This window comes from Coregonus lavaretus (assembly GCF_964263955.1).
Source record: "Coregonus lavaretus genome assembly, chromosome: 23".
Lineage (NCBI taxonomy): Eukaryota > Metazoa > Chordata > Actinopteri > Salmoniformes > Salmonidae > Coregonus > Coregonus lavaretus.
This window is the reverse complement of record NC_140010.1, coordinates 3,176,524-3,193,683: the sequence shown is the minus strand read 5'-3', so window position 1 is coordinate 3,193,683 and position 17,160 is coordinate 3,176,524. Positions and strand designations below refer to the sequence as shown.

At 44.5% G+C, this 17,160-nt stretch overlaps 1 protein-coding gene across 1 annotated transcript; it reads left to right on the top strand.

Annotated features, from left to right (window-relative positions):
* Positions 1-2,014: 2,014 nt before the first annotated feature.
* Positions 2,015-16,005, top strand: hhatla (hedgehog acyltransferase like, a; the record flags this gene model as incomplete). Its single annotated transcript, XM_084139394.1, has 12 exons — positions 2,015-2,120; positions 5,797-5,864; positions 6,174-6,287; positions 7,031-7,057; positions 7,662-7,856; positions 9,025-9,234; positions 9,496-9,667; positions 10,957-11,101; positions 11,462-11,497; positions 11,701-11,902; positions 15,209-15,350; positions 15,830-16,005. 12 exons carry the CDS (start codon positions 2,015-2,017, stop codon positions 16,003-16,005), a joined length of 1,593 nt encoding a protein of 530 aa, XP_083995520.1.
* Positions 16,006-17,160: the final 1,155 nt, after the last annotated feature.

Genomic DNA, 17,160 nt, shown 5'->3' with positions numbered 1-17,160 from the left:
ATTCACACCCCTTGACTATTTCCACATTTTGTTGTGTTACAGCCCGAATTTAAAATGAATAAAATTGAGATTTTTGTCACTGGCCTACACACAATACCCCATAACGTCAAAGTGGAATAATATTTGTCTACATCTTTACAAAATTAATTCAAAATGAAAAGCAGAAAAGTCTTGAGTCAATAAGTATTCAACCCCTTTGTTATGGCAAACCTCAATAAGTTCAGGATTAAAAATGTGCTTAACAAGTCACATAATAAGTTGCATGTGAGTGATAATAGTGTTTAACATGATTTTTGAATGACTACCTCATCTCTGTACCCCACACAATACAATTATTAAGTCCCTCGGTCGAACAGTGAATTTCAAACACTGATTCAACCACAAAGAGCAGGGAGGTTTTCCAATGCCTCTCAAAGAAGGGCAGCTATTGGTAGATTTAAAAAAAACACACACACACACACACAAAAAACAGACATTGACTATCCCTTTGAGCATGGTGAAATGATTAATTACACTTTGGATGGTGTATCAATACACCCATTCACTACAAAGATACAGGCATCCTTCCTAACTCAGTTGCCGGTGAGGAAGGAAACCGCTCAAGGATTTCACCATGAGGCCAATGGTGACTTTAAAACAGAGTTTAATGGCTGTGATAGGAGAGAACTGAGTGTGGATCAACAGCATTTTAGTTACTCTGCAATGCTAACCTAAATGACAGAGTGAAAAGAAGGAACTAAAGTAATACTTCAAAAAATGTGGCAAAGCAATTAACCTTTTGTCCTGAATACAAAGTGTTAGGTTTGGGACAAATCGAATACAGCACATTATTGTGTACCACTCTTCATATTTTCAAGCATACTGGTGGCTGCATCATGTTATGGGTATGCTTGTAATCATTAAAGACTGGGGAGATTTTCAGGGAAAAAAATAAACGGAATGGAGCTAAGTACAGGCAAAATCCTAGAGGAAAACGTGTCTCACTCTGCTTTACACTAGAGACTGGGAGATGAATTCACCTTTCAGCAGGACAATTACCTAAAACACAAGGCCAAATATACACTGGAGTTGCTTACCAAGAAGACAGTGAATGTTCCTGAGTGGCCGAGTTACATTTCTGACTTAAAGCTACGTGAAAAGATATGTCAAGACCTGAAAACGGTTGTCTAGCAACGATCAACAACCATTTAGAGCTTGAAGAATTCTGAAAGATAATAATGCAAATGAGGAATAAGTCAAGGGGTGTGATGCTTTGTGAAGGCACTGACAGCAGAACCACAATGTAATACAAGGCTTAGTCCTACAGTTGTCAATGGTTGTTTTTTTCGGTTTTTATTGCACCTAAACATCTTTATGCTGAAGTAATGGAATACATTCATTTCTTTGCTTGTTCACATAAAAATTAAAAAGATCAGTCTCCTATTTTCAACATTTGAACTGAGTACTTTGTGGCTTTCACACAGGATGGTTGAAATGGTCAAACAGATATTATGCAACGCGTGCATTTCTGTGACAGTGACTGAGATAGAAGCTTGCAAAACACATTATGTTCATGAACAAGATTTACTATGGGGTGTTTTTGTGTTTCGAACCACTACCGACTGGTATTACCGAGAATAGTCAACATCTCCTTGAGGTAAATTATTCTCCAAAGCAGGTCAGTATTATAATTACATTCTCTCTCTCTCTCTCTCTCTCTCTCTCTCTCTCTCTCTCTCTCTCTCTCTCTCTCTCTCTCTCTCTCTCTCTCTCTCTCTCTCTCTCTCTCTCTCTCTCTCTCTCTCTCTCTCTCTCTCTCTCTCTCTCTCCCTCTCTCTCTCCCTCTCTCCCTCTCTCGCTCTCTCTCTCTCCCTCTCTCCCTCTCTCTCCCTCTCTCTCTCTCTCTCTCTCTCTCTCTCTCTCTCTCTCTCTCTCTCTCTCTCTATAATGCCTATTATCAGTTTTAGCCTGTCCTAATATCCTCCATTCCCTCCCCTCAGGTCCCCTGTGTGTGTTTGGTGCTAGAGAATTCACCATGGGGCTCAAGGCAGCCCTTCCTAAGCTGGAGCTCTACCTCTATACAGCGGTTCTCTACCTGTCTCTGCTGTGGGCCGGCACCTGGATCTGGGATGCTTCCTCTGGTGAGTAGTGGACCATGAGTTGTTATGGGGATATGTCCCAAATTACACCTTATTCACTATTTAGTGCACTGGGGCTCCGGCCAAAATAAAGGCACTAATTATGGAATAATATGCAATTTGGGACGGGCCCATGGTGTAACTGTATTGTTGATCTGATGTAACTAATGTCTGAATTGCAGTTTTCTTGGGACAGGTCTCCCTTTGTAAAATATTTATCTCATAGCTATCCACACCATGTCCTATAGACTCTACGTTCATAACCAACCTGCGTTCGTTCCCTAGTTTCAAATTAACCTGCCTACATGCTGATTGAAAACTGACTCTGCAGAACATGGCTCAGCGTTTTGTCTCTCGTATATAGATTTTCTCCCTGTACATTATCCTCAGTCAAGCAATGGTATTCAAACCTTTCACATCATGTTGCTTGAAGTGTTTGCGTCTACAGTATCTGATTAAAATTAAGAGGCCATAATGGATTCTTATTATTCATCTGTCTATTATGAGTGTCAGGTTATTATAAGTGGCCTAATTAGCAGCTAATGTCCTACTTCTGAACTCCTTAGATAATAATAATATGCCATTTAGCAGACGCTTTTATCCAAAGCGACTTAGTCATGTGCGCATACATTTTTACGTATGGGGTGGTCCCGGGGATCGAATCCACTACCCTGGCGTTACAACCGCCGTGCTCTACCAAGGCTTGAGCTACAGAGGACCACAAGGAGGATATTCTTGTGTCTAATGACAGAACGTGTCAAGGAGTCAAACGCAACTAGAAATACTATAGTCTGCCGACGTATTATATTTTGTATAACTTGTAAACACGTATACAGCATTTATACGCATGTGTAACGGCTTTTTGATGAAAGTCATTATAAAAAAGTGTTACCAGCCAGTGTTTTCCTTGTCAGTCTGCTTACTAAAGCTATTATCTTTTTATGTATTGATTTGAATGAAGTGACCGGCAGATTATGTAACCTCTGTGGATGGGTGCATGAACAGGGAGGGAATTACACGTGCTGCAGCCTGTGTGCACTGCAGTCCGATTGTATGAAACTGAAACAGTGTAGCGTTGTCCCCTAGTGTTCTGCTCAACCTACCTTGTAGTAGAGGGATTTCTTTAGGTCACGGCACATGCTTGTAAAAACAACGACTGGGTTAGAGATAAAGACGACTAATGTACGCTGCTGCAACAACCACTACCCAGCGGTGGGGCAATAAAGACGTTGGGAATTATGGGGATAATGTTTACTTGCTTTCCTCTCACTGTCAGTCGTGGTTTCACTGAGGATAATATAGAGTACATGTCCTGCACTCAAATCTGCATTATGCATTACAGTACAGTACAGTAGAGTAGAGTACAGTACATTAGAGTACAGTACATTAGAGTACAGTAGAGTAGAGTACAGTACAGTACATTAGAGTAGAGTAGGGTACAGTACATTAGATTACAGTAGAGTAGAGTACAGTACATTAGAGTAGAGTAGGGTACAGTACATTAGATTACAGTACAGTAGATTAGAGTACAGTACATTAGAGTACAGTACATTAGAGTAGAGTAGGGTATAGTACAGTAGAGTAGAGTACAGTACATTATATTAGAGTAGAGTAGGGTACAGTACAGTAGAGTAGGGTACAGTACATTAGAGTACAGTACATTAGAGGAGAGTAGGTTACAGTACATTAGAGTACAGTACATTAGAGTAGAGTAGGGTACATTACATTAGAGTACAGTACATTAGAGTAGAGTAGGGTACAGTACATTAGAGTACAGCACATTAGAGTAGAGTAGGGTACAGTACAGTAGAGTACAGTACATTAGAGTAGAGTAGGTTACAGTACATTAGAGTACAGTACATTAGAGTAGAGTAGGTTACAGTACATTAGAGTACAGTACATTAGAGTAGAGTAGGTTACAGTACATTAGAGTACAGTACATTAGAGTAGAGTGGGTTACAGTACATTAGAGTACAGTACATTAGAGTAGAGTAGGTTACAGTACATTAGAGTACAGTACATTAGAGTAGGGTACAGTACATTAGAGTACAGTACATTAGAGTAGAGTAGGTTACAGTGCATTAGAGTACAGTACATTAGAGTAGAGTAGGTTACAGTGCATTAGAGTACAGTACATTAGAGTAGAGTAGGTTACAGTACATTAGAGTACAGTACATTAGAGTAGAGTAGGGTACAGTACATTAGAGTACTGTACATTAGAGTAGAGTAGGGTACAGTACATTAGAGTACAGTACATTAGAGTAGAGTAGGGTACAGTACATTAGAGTACAGTACATTAGAGTAGAGTAGGTTACAGTGCATTAGAGTACAGTACATTAGAGTAGAGTAGGTTACAGTGCATTAGAGTACAGTACATTAGAGTAGAGTAGGTTACAGTACATTAGAGTACAGTACATTAGAGTAGAGTAGGGTACAGTACATTAGAGTACAGTACATTAGAGTAGAGTAGGGTACAGTACATTAGAGTACAGTACATTAGAGTAGAGTAGGGTACAGTACATAAGAGTACAGTACATTCGAGTAGAGTAGGGTACAGTACATTAGAGTACAGTACATTAGAGTAGGGTACAGTACATAAGAGTACAGTACATTCGAGTAGAGTAGGGTACAGTACATTAGAGTACAGTACATTAGAGTACAGGTTCTAGCTACTGCTCTGGCCATCAGCCTATTTCCCCAGGGCTTAACAGCTTCCCTTAACTGAACCGACCGTCTAAATACATCTGATACCCTAATGAGACCAACCATCAGGTTTATCAAGAGCACATGCAGTAAGGTTGTACTTACTGTAGGCTGTGGTAGGAACGTGTGAACTGCTGGACTAGTGCTCATTGTCACAATATGTACAGTTGAACTTTAGAGAGCGCTATCATTACGTCTTCCTGACCTCCTCTGATATCTATCTACCATATGGCCCTTCAGCCTTCAGATGGACCGGTGGACCCGACAGCAAGGCTGTGTCTGTTTGTGCCTTGGACCGGAGAAGCGCAGCGCTATGGCTTCCTGTCAGAGTATTGCTGTCTCCGCCCCAGAGAGCGCTGTTGTTTTCCTTGTCTCCTGTTCCATGGAATATTTCAGTTTAATCATTGAGGGCCACGCTGCACACTGGAGCGTAATCTCCCAAAATAGAGGACGGCTTTTAGAATATGATTATTATTGTGGAAAATATGAAGGGCTTTGTGATAACTAAGTAGGTTATGCAATGCTGTTGGGGTTTTGCTCAATATCCTACTGCTCTTGCCAAAATAACACACTTACTGGAAATATCGACATGTAACTGTTCATTTTTTTTTTTATTGTATTTTTTTTGCAATAACACAAGTTTAAAGGTTAAAAAAAAGGATCGTATCAGACAGAAGATGGATACGTTTTGCCTGGCTACCCAGACTCCTTACTCCGGCCCAGTTTGAGTCGTCAGGCTAGGATATGATGTAAACCATCTAAAATGGAGAAACACATTAACAACAGATCAATCACACTATAGACATGTTTCTGGAGATCTCAGTTCAAGCTAGTCCACGTAACCCACTCCTAAAGAGCCTGTCTGGGTTCCCTTGTCTCTGATGGAATCCAACAAAACTCTCAGTTCATTGTTTTTAAATGGTTTGTCCGTCAGTCGTCAGTGAACAGGTATTCCCTTTCCTATTTTGATTTTCAGACAATGTGAACAGGAAGGTGTTCAAGAAGAGCGTGAAACCAGGTTGGCACTACTTTGGCAGGAAAATGGTCAGTGGTTCATTCCCAGTATGTAATGTACAAGCCCTCCCATACACTGAATCTCGGACACATATTAAACCTTGTCCTGGACTGAAAAGTGAGATTCTCAATTGAGCATGTTTTTTTTAGTCCAGGATTAGGTTTAATCTAGTCTGTTCTAACTAATGGAATATATTTGTCTCTCTGTTACTCGTGAGACAATGTTGCATCACTAACACATTTTACACACTTTTTTTAATTGATTGAATTGATAAAAATGGATGAGTGTGAATTTATATATATATTTGTTTTTCAACTATTTGTTTTCATGTGTTATAGGACGTTGCTGATTTTGAATGGGTGATGTGGTTCACAACATTCCGCAATCACATCCTATTCGCCCTCGCCGGTCATGTGATCTTTGCCAAAGTCTGCTCCCTGATATCTCCCCGGGTGAGTATTCACAGTTACGATGACTTCCCACACTCAAAATGTAAGTCTCAAAGGGCACCCTATAGGGGGCTCTGGTCAATATAGTAGTGCACTATAGAGGAACTAGGGTACCATTTGGGATAAAGCGAAAATTTAGCTTTTTAGGTATGGGTAACACAATTTACATTAAGGGAAAGGGGATATCTAGTCAGTTATAGAACTGAATGCATTCAACTGAAATGTGTCTTCTGTACTTAACCCAACCCCTCTGAATCAGAGAGGTGCAGGGGGGGTGGGCTGCCTTAATCGTCATCGGCGCCAGTTGTTGGGGGTTAACTGCCTTACTCAGAGGCAGAACGACAGATTTTTACCTTGTCGGATCGAGGATTCGATCCAGAAACCTTTCGGTTACTGGCCCAGCGCTCCTACCCGCCAGGCTACCTGCGGCCCCTAATTGCTGTCATACCTGTGTAGTAACACTGTAATTACACCAGAAACTAAATTGTATTAACATGTTGTTACACAGTAACTGCATGTTAATTGCATAGCAATGTAATTTGGAGTGTATTGTGTTATTTTTTGTATAATCCTGCCTAGTACAAAGCACGAGTTGGCTGACTAACGGAGTAGCACATTTATGTCAAATCAAAGATAGTCTCAAACATATGCTCCCAATAATCAAATGGGTAAGCACCTGACAAACGTGTGTTCATGTATGTTTTAAACATGCTTTTGTTTTGTTTTGTTTTGCGCTTGCGATGAAGATTGGTGTGGATGATTGGTATTGCAAGGTAACATTATTAAACACAATAATGAACTCTTTATATATATAAAAAAAATAAGTAATTCATTTCATCCCAACCGTCACCACTTTAGTGTAATCAACCATCTATGACGTAGTCATCACTGATGTTCGGTTACTAGTGTATCTGTTTGGCTACTAATGTCTGTTATCGGTTACTAGTGTATCTGTTTGGCTACTAATGTCTGTTATCGGTTACTAGTGTATCTGTTTGGCTACTAATGTCTGTGCGTTATTGATTTGATTCACACAGTGTATATGTCACATAGACTAGAGTATAGTCATAGTTTTATCGCTACAACCATTGACATTTCCGCTAACATTGTATTAACCTTGTAATTAAGTTCTAATAACATTGCTATATAGTTGTAATAACATATCATACACATTTTACAACATCGTCACAACAATATTACAACATTGTAATAACATTATAATAACAACATTGTAATAACCTTGTGGTAACCTTTTTAACAGCCTTGCAATATTATTGTAACGTTGTAAAAAAAATATATATATATATATAAAAAACAACAACATTAAAATAACCTTGTTACAACCTTGTAATATCGTTGGTTCTTCCTGCTCCACAGCACAGGTCGTTGATCTATGGGTTGTACGGTGGACTGACGGTGCTGGTCAGTATGGGCGGGGGCTTCCTGGCTCTCGTCCTATCACACTGCTTCATCCTCTACAGCGTGGCCCTGGTCAAGAGGAAGTGGATTGTCTTCGTCGCCGGTCTCGCCAGCCTGGCCACCTTCAAGATGGAACCGTTTAACACCTGGCAGGTGGGTTGGCTGAACTTAGATCTCTCTGATTGATTGAACCACTTGAAATATCTGCCCTATCCGTGCCCCTGTCTCAACAACATGAAAGCAAGTGTCAGGTTTGTGCTCACAATCAACTATTGGCACAATGGATTTATAACACCATGTCCTGTGTATTCAGAACTTACCTTTAACAGTCCAGCACTATCATGGTACATAGCTAGTGTAGATGCACTTTAACAGTCCAGCACTATCATGGTACATAGCTAGTGTAGATGCACTTTAACAGTCCAGCACTATCATGGTACATAGCTAGTGTAGATGCACTTTAACAGTCCAGCACTATCATGGTACATAGCTAGTGTAGATGCACTTTAACAGTCCAGCACTATCATGGTACATAGCTAGTGTAGATGCACTTTAACAGTCCAGCACTATCATGGTACATAGCTAGTGTAGATGCACTTTAACAGTCCAGCACTATCATGGTACATAGCTAGTGTAGATGCACTTTAACAGTCCAGCACTATCATGGTACATAGCTAGTGTAGATGCACTTTAACAGTCCAGCACTATCATGGTACATAGCTAGTGTAGATGCACTTTAACAGTCCAGCACTATCATGGTACATAGCTAGTGTAGATGCACTTTAACAGTCCAGCACTATCATGATACATAGCTAGTGTAGATGCACTTTAACAGTCCAGCACTATCATGGTACATAGCTAGTGTAGATGCACTTTAACAGTCCAGCACTATCATGGTACATAGCTAGTGTAGATGCACTTTAACAGTCCAGCACTATCATGGTACATAGCTAGTGTAAATGCACTTTCTTCCGAAGCTGAGGGAATACATGTCGGTCCTGGAGGTGCTATCTTTGTGACTGCGATTAGACACACATTTCAAAGTAAATATGCACCAAACGTCATTAGTATTATTAACAAAATTCTAAAGTTATGTAGCTTAGCTTTCGGAATTGATTTTTTTTAACAGTCATTGGTGTATTTACTTTTGACTAGACGTTTGAAGTCTTGAAGAAGCAAAACTCTAAAGTATGGCATCCATATTAGGAAGATGTCAGTTGTTTGACAAAACTCTAAAGTATGGCATCCATATTAGGAAGATGTCAGTTGTTTGACAAAACCCCCTCAGTAATGACTGACATCATGTTCACATCTCCTCCAGGAAGGTTTTGTGACGGGCTACTTCGACCTGCAAGACATTCTGTTCTACGGAGGATCCTGTTTCACCATCATGCGCTGTATGAGCTTTGCTCTGGAGAACTGTGAGAAGAAGGACGGCAACTACAGCTTCGCTGACCTGCTCAAGTACAACTTCTACCTTCCATTCTTCTACTTTGGACCCATCCAGACTTTCGATCAGTACCACGTCCAGGTGAGTCATTCTTCTACTTTGGACCCATCCAGACCTTCCATCAGTACCACGTTCAGGTGAGTTATATCCTTGAGCAGGTGAAGCTGGCAGTCATAATTCAATTGACATTGTAAGATTTCTCTAGAGTATTTAGTATGTCAATTTGCTGTCACTTTAGTTTGTTTTCTATATATTCTGTGTTTTATAGAACTAATGTATTTGTCAGTTCTTTTTTTTACCATACCATGATCTTTAAACTTTGAACTTTTAATCCCCCCCTAGGCCAACAACCCTAACCTGACCCGTAAGCAGAGAGAGATGTGGAACATTACCACCAGGGCTTTGTTGCACCTGGGAGCCATTTTGATGGTGGACGTGTTCTTCCACTACCTGTACATCCTGACCATCCCCAACGACATGAAGCTGGTCAAGCAGCTGTCCGACTGGTCCCTGGGTCAGTTCGGCTAACTTTAAGGTTCAACCTTTATCAGTGGGGCCAGGAGTTTTTCCTGGTCGGGACACATAATCATGAAAAAGGTGGTAGACCTTCGTATCAAGGAATCGAAATGCACCAAGGACGGGATTCAATCCCATCACACTTTGTCGGCAATGCACCTTTTAAAGGCAATGTTCCCGTGTTCGCAGAGACCGCATTCGCGGTAAACACTGCATGTGTTTTCTCAATCGGAAATGACCTTTTAATGGCGTATTGTCGGCCTAATGCTGGGCATACGCTACACGACTTCTAAATAGTAACAACGACGTGCTCACGTTTCCCGATTTCCTTGTCCCAAATCTTTCATTCCATCCATCCTCAACCCCAGGACGTGGGTGCTCACATTATATTATGATTCCCTAGTTAATCATGCCCTGCATTTCTTGGTTGTCGTAGGAAAGAAATGCCGCAACGCTGCTTTATTAGTGTGCACAATTAATATGTTCAGAAACATAAAAAAAGAGACAAGAGGCGGAGAATATGGACCAGCCAAATGTTGGTCAGACATGGACAATATGGACTTTCTATTCTACAGAGGGAATTGGAGTTAATATAAAACCTTTAATATTGAAAAGGCAGCTGCGTTCTCTCCACCTATCTGTCTTCTGTCACCTCGGTCCGCACGGTGCATGCTGTTGTTGCTTTCCTCTTCACCATCTTTGTTTTGGTCTCACATGCTGAGTGCTCATTGGCTATTGGCAGTAGTCCTTGCCCAATCGCGTCGTAGCACTGCTCATACTACAAGATGCACAACAAAAATTTCGGACATGTCCGAAAATTATAGGGTCATCCGACAAGGGTCTAGAGAACGGAACAGTCATCATCGGTGCGTCCTTGACCTGCTAAAATTACGCCAGTCCTAACGTACTGACCCTAGTCCAAGTTAATAGGATTTCACCCCGATCATGAAAATGTGTCTAGGACGGCAAAAAACATGGCGAAATAGTGTAGTGTATGCCCGGCATAAATCCACTGGATTGAATCCTGACCTGTCCATTATTTATTTCCTCACCTGACCAGGAAACCTGACCAGTAAAACTAAAAATACAACCTCATCTTATAGGCCTATATCACTACCTAACAGAGATATCAAGTTTAGCATGATTTCTCTGCAGCAGAAATGTCTGTGGTTGTGGTTAATACAAATATGATATTATGCTACAGTATTATCTTCTCTCTATATAGTGTATACATCTTATCAACGACACGTGGTGCTAGGAACATAACTTGTTGTTTCTCGTCTGTAGCTGGTCTGGCCTACTCTAACCTGGTGTATGACTGGGTGAAGGCAGCGGTGATGTTCGGGGTGATCAACACTGTGGCTAGACTGGATCATCTGGACCCTCCTCAGCCTCCCAAGTGTATCACCATGCTCTACGTGTTCGCTGAGACGTAAGTGTCCAACCTGGTTAAGAGCATTGCGCCAGTAACCGAATGATTGCTGGTTCGAATCCCCGAAGCCAACTAGGTGAAAAAAAAATCTGTTGATGCGCCCTTGAGCAAGGAACTTTAACCCTAATTGCTCCTGTAAGTCGCTTTGGATAAGAGCGGCTCGTAAATGTACGTCTCAGAACCCTTCACATATGAACACTTGTCTAGCGACTTTGGTAAGGGATGGTTGGAAGCTGTGGTCTGTTTCAGTATTACTGTATTCAGTCTACTACTGGATGTGGACATCACAATGAGCATTGATTTTTAGGTCAATGAATATAGACTACATGCTCAAACTAATATCCTCTCTTCGATTTGCAGGCACTTTGACAGAGGCATCAACGACTGGCTGTGCAAGTGAGTGTCCCACAGTCGATAGATGGTGAAGAACATTTCAAAACCCTCTTAATGCCCAGAAGATGATATACTCCTCTATATTAATGGTTCACTCACTTTTTCCCTCTTCCATCATTGGGGAACATCCTTTGATGACCAAAGACAAAGCTATGAACTCTTCAGTGCTAACAAACTGTGTCTCGAATCTTGATCTCCTCTAACAGGTATGTTTACGACTACATCGGAGGAAGCCACACAAATGTCTTCAAGGAGCTGGTGGCGACCATCTGTACGTTTGTTGTGACCACTTTGTGGCTGGGTCCATGTGAGCTGGTCTACATCTGGTCGTTCTTCAACTGCTTTGGTCTCAACCTGGAGCTCTGGGTAGACAAGTTCTTCTCCATACCTCCCTTCTCCAACATCGAGGTAAGTTAATACCAGCAGCATACCACCCTGCATCCCACTGCTGGCTTGCCTCTGAAGCTAAGCAGGGTTAGTCCTGGATGGGGAGACCAGATGCTGCTGGAAGTGGTGTTGGAGGGCCAGTAGGATGCATTTTCTTCCCAATGCCCAAGGGCAGTGATTGGGGACATTATAGGGTGCTGTCTTTCAGATGGGACGTTAAACGGGTGTCCTGACTCTCTGTGGTCACTAAAGATCCCATGGCGCTTATCGTAAGAGTAGGGGTGTTAACCCCGGTGTCCTGGCTAAATTCCCAATCTGGCCACCTAATCATCCCCAGCTTCCAATTGGCTCATTCATCCCTGTAACTATTCCCCAGGTCGTTCCTGTAAATGAGAATGTGTTCTCAGTCAACTTAGCTGGTAAAATAAGGGTTAAAAAAATTCAAGGCAAATTGCTATTGAAAATGAATGGATGCTATATGGGAAGGAGCTACTGTATGGTAGACCAACCCTCATCCTGGGGGGCTACTGTACCCTCTGGGGGGATACTGTACCCTCTGGGGGGATACTGTACCCTCTGGGGGGATACTGTACCCTCTGGGGGGATACTGTACCCTCTGGGGGGATACTGTACCCTCTGGGGGGTTACTGTACCCTGTGGGGGGATACTGTACCCTCTGGGGGGATACTGTACCCTCTGGGGGGTTACTGTACCCTGTGGGGGGATACTGTACCCTGTGGGGGGCTACTGTACCCTCTGGGGGGATACTGTACCCTCTGGGGGGTTACTGTACCCTGTGGGGGGATACTGTACCCTCTGGGGGGCTACTGTACCCTCTGGGGGGATACTGTACCCCCTGGGGGGATAGTGTACCCTCTGGGGGGATACTGTACCCTCTGGGGGGGGGGGGGTTACTGTACCCTGTGGGGGGATACTGTACCCTCTGGGGGGCTACTGTACCCTCTGGGGGGATACTGTACCCCCTGGGGGGATAGTGTACCCTGTGGGGGGCTACTGTACCCTCTGGGGGGTTACTGTACCCTGTGGGGGGATACTGTACCCTCTGGGGGGATACTGTACCCCCTGGGGGGATAGTGTACCCTCTGGGGGGATACTGTACCCTCTGGGGGGATACTGTACCCTGTGGGGGGCTACTGTATGGTAGACCAACCCTAATCCTGGGGGGATACTGTACCCTCTGGGGGGATACTGTACCCTGTGTGGGGCTACTGTACCCTCTGGGGGGATACTGTACCCTCTGGGGGGATACTGTACCCTCTGTGGGGATACTGTAACCTCTGGGGGGATACTGTACCCTCTGGGGGGATACTGTACCCTCTGGGGGGATACTGTACCCTGTGGGGGGATACTGTACCCTCTGGGGGGATACTGTACCCTCTGGGGGGGAGGGTTACTGGACCCTCTGGGGGGGATACTGTACCCTCTGGGGGGCTACTGTACCCTCTGGGGGGATACTGTACCCTCTGTGGGGATACTGTAACCTCTGGGGGGATACTGTACCCTCTGGGGGGGGGGGGGGTTACTGGACCCTCTGGGGGGCTACTGTACCCTCTGGGGGGATACTGTACCCTCTGTGGGGATACTGTAACCTCTGGGGGGATACTGTACCCTCTGGGGGGATACTGTACCCTCTGGGGGGATACTGTACCCTGTGGGGGGATACTGTACCCTCTGGGGGGATACTGTACCCTCTGGGGGGGAGGGTTACTGGACCCTCTGGGGGGGATACTGTACCCTCTGGGGGGCTACTGTACCCTCTGGGGGGCTACTGTACCCTCTGGGGGGATACTGTACCCTGTGGGGGGCTACTGTACCCTCTGGGGGGATACTGTACCCTCTGGGGGGATACTGTACCCTCTGGGGGGGATACTGTACCCTCTGGGGGGATACTGTACCCTGTGGGGGGCTACTGTACCCTCTGGGGGGATACTGTACCCTCTGGGGGGATACTGGACCCTCTGGGGGGGATACTGTACCCTCTGGGGGGATACTGTACCCTCTGGGGGGCTACTGTACCCTGTGGGGGGCTACTGGACCCTCTGGGGGGGATACTGTACCCTCTGGGGGGATACTGTACCCTCTGGGGGGGATACTGTACCCTCTGGGGGGATACTGTACCCTCTGGGGGGATACTGTACCCTCTGGGGGGATACTGTACCCTCTGGGGGGATACTGTACCCTCTGGGGGGATACTGTACCCTCTGGGGGGGATACTGTACCCTCTGGGGGGGATACTGTACCCTCTGGGGGGGGGGGGGGTTACTGGACCCTCTGGTGGGATACTGTACCCTCTGGGGGGATACTGTACCCTCTGGGGGGATACTGTACCCTCTGGGGGGGATACTGTACCCTCTGGGGGGGGGGGGGGTTACTGGACCCTCTGGTGGGATACTGTACCCTCTGGGGGGATACTGTACCCTCTGGGGGGCTACTGTACCCTCTGGGGGGATACTGTACCCTCTGGGGGGATACTGTACCCTCTGGGGGGGATACTGTACCCTCTGGGGGGGGGGGGTTACTGTACCCTCTGGGGGGTTACTGGACCCTCTGGTGGGATACTGTACCCTCTGGGGGGATACTGTACCCTCTGGGGGGCTACTGTACCCTCTGGGGGGATACTGTACCCTCTGGGGGGATACTGTACCCTCTGGGGGGGATACTGTACCCTCTGGGGGGGGGGGGTTACTGTACCCTCTGGGGGGATACTGTACCCTCTGGGGGGATACTGTACCCTCTGGGGGGCTACTGTACCCTCTGGGGGGATACTGTACCCTCTGGGGGGCTACTGTACCCTCTGGGGGGATACTGTACCCTCTGGGGGGGATACTGTACCCTCTGGGGGGGGGGGTTACTGTACCCTCTGGGGGGATACTGTACCCTCTGGGGGGATACTGTACCCTCTGGGGGGATACTGTACCCTCTGGGGGGATACTGTACCCTCTGGGGGGTTACTGTACCCTCTGGGGGGCTACTGTACCCTCTGGGGGGATACTGTACCCTCTGGGGGGATACTGTACCCTCTGGTGGGATACTGTACCCTCTGGGGGGATACTGTACCCTCTGGGGGGATACTGGACCCCAGCTATATACCTCTATGAATCAGCTGTTCCTTAGACTCATGATTAGCTGAATCAGGTGTGCTGCCAATGTTGCCATATTGCTCCCAATATTTCAATATTGCTTCGCTATCCAATCCTGCCAGTCAGATCTGCAGGAGTGTCTATAGGAAGTAGGGGCTGGAGACCGATTGGGCCTTCAGCAATAGCAATAGCCATGGCCTTGTCCTTCTGTCCCCTCTGTCCACAGTATGCCATCGGTGAGGCCATGTCTCGTAGGATCAGAGCCATCTTCGGCGCCCTAAACTTCTGGACCATCATCCTCTACAACATCCTGGCTCTCAACAGTCTGGAGTTCGCCAAGCTGGTGGGAAAAAGACTGATCGTTCAAGGTAAGATTGAGCAGTACTGTTGTGGACAACACAAAGAACAATATATTTACATTACAGGTCAAAAGTAAATATTGTATGTAGTTACCGCAGAGAATAACTTCTTGTTTGTCTGAGGTGTTTGACAAAAGATGTACTCCTTTCGTGGAAACTGTTCTTGACCAGTCTGATAAAGATGTACTCCTTCCGTGGAAACTGTTCTTGACTAGTCTGATAAAGATGTACTCCTTCCGTGGAAACTGTTCTTGACTAGTCTGATAAAGATGTACTCCTTCCGTGGAAACTGTTCTTGACTAGTCTGATAAAGATGTACTCCTTCCGTGGAAACTGTTCTTGACTAGTCTGATAAAGATGTACTCCTTCCGTGGAAACTGATTACATCGAAAACTGCAGTCGTTCAAAAGTATATTTTCTCCATCTTATATTTCACATCACCGTGTCTTTCTCTGGTATATTTCTCACTTAATGTCTCTATCTTCCAGGTTTCCCTCTGTCCACCCTGTCTGTACTGTTTGTGACCTACTGTGGTGTTCAGCTGGTGAAGGAGAGGGAGAGGAAGCAAGCCCTTTTGGAAGACCCCGAGCCAGCGGCTGTGCCCCCTACACCTAAAGACATGCCCCCCAAGCCTGAGGTGGTCGGCAAAAATAAAGTTGAGTAAACGCACAAACGAGGAAAAACTTCATTTTGTTTTTTGAGGACCTGGTTTTCACGTCAACAGTCAACAACGCCCCCCCCCACCCCACACCCCCCCCACCTTCATATTTTTACACCCTTGAGCTTCTCTACTGTACTGAACCAAACCAGACTGTCACAAGTCACAGGGAATCATCGTCGCGGCAACTCTTCTACTGCTACCACCAAGTTGTCACCATGACAACTACTACTCTACCACTCTGTGTGTTGTTTTTTGAAAAACAAAGCATTGTTTTTATGTGAAAAGTCCTGAAGTGCACTTGCTGTAGATAATCACCATTTGCCAAGTACCCCGTCCTTTTTGGTACATACACCGAGAGTGCATTTTGTATATTCATATTAAACAAAATATGGGCATGCCAAATATTTTATGCAGACACAGCTAATATATTGAAGATGCAGAATTACTTTTACATCATCCAGCAGACGCTCTTATTCAGAACAATTTACAGTAGTGATTGGACACATTTTAGCACTGGTCCCCCGTGGGAATCAAACCCACAACATTGGCATTGCAAGGTCTTATCAAACACCTCTGAGCTAAATGTCTCTACATTCTGTTCAAGTGTCTTTTAATGTGTGTTTTTAATGTACCAAAGGTATTGCAGTAATACAAAGCTGAAACCTCATAACTCTGTCACGTTTGTGTTAACATTACATAGCCTTTTTTTCCAGAACGTTTATTTCTACTTGAGTCCGAAATTACATCAACATTTCTCATCTTACATCTTGGGTATTTCTTTTGGTAATTTCTTTTTTTTAACTTGAAGTAGCCTAACAATAACGGTAACAAACCTTAAAGTAAGACATCCAGTGGTAGTCCCTGCTGAGTAACGACGTAGGCCCACGTTACAGAAGAGGCCTACTTTAGCTCTTCGGGCTATTGAATTGGTTGGTGCCCCATGTCTAACGAGGATCAAAGGGTTACAATATATTTGAACAGAAAAATGTGGTTCAAAATGGATTAAATAATTTATAGAATGGATTATATTCTTATGAATAGATCTTTGTGTATATTTTTTTCATATGGAATGAACCCCAACCCCAACCTTATAGCACTGCAGTACATCCCTCCATACGTTTACATTTTAGTCATTTAGCAGACGCTCTTATCCAGAGC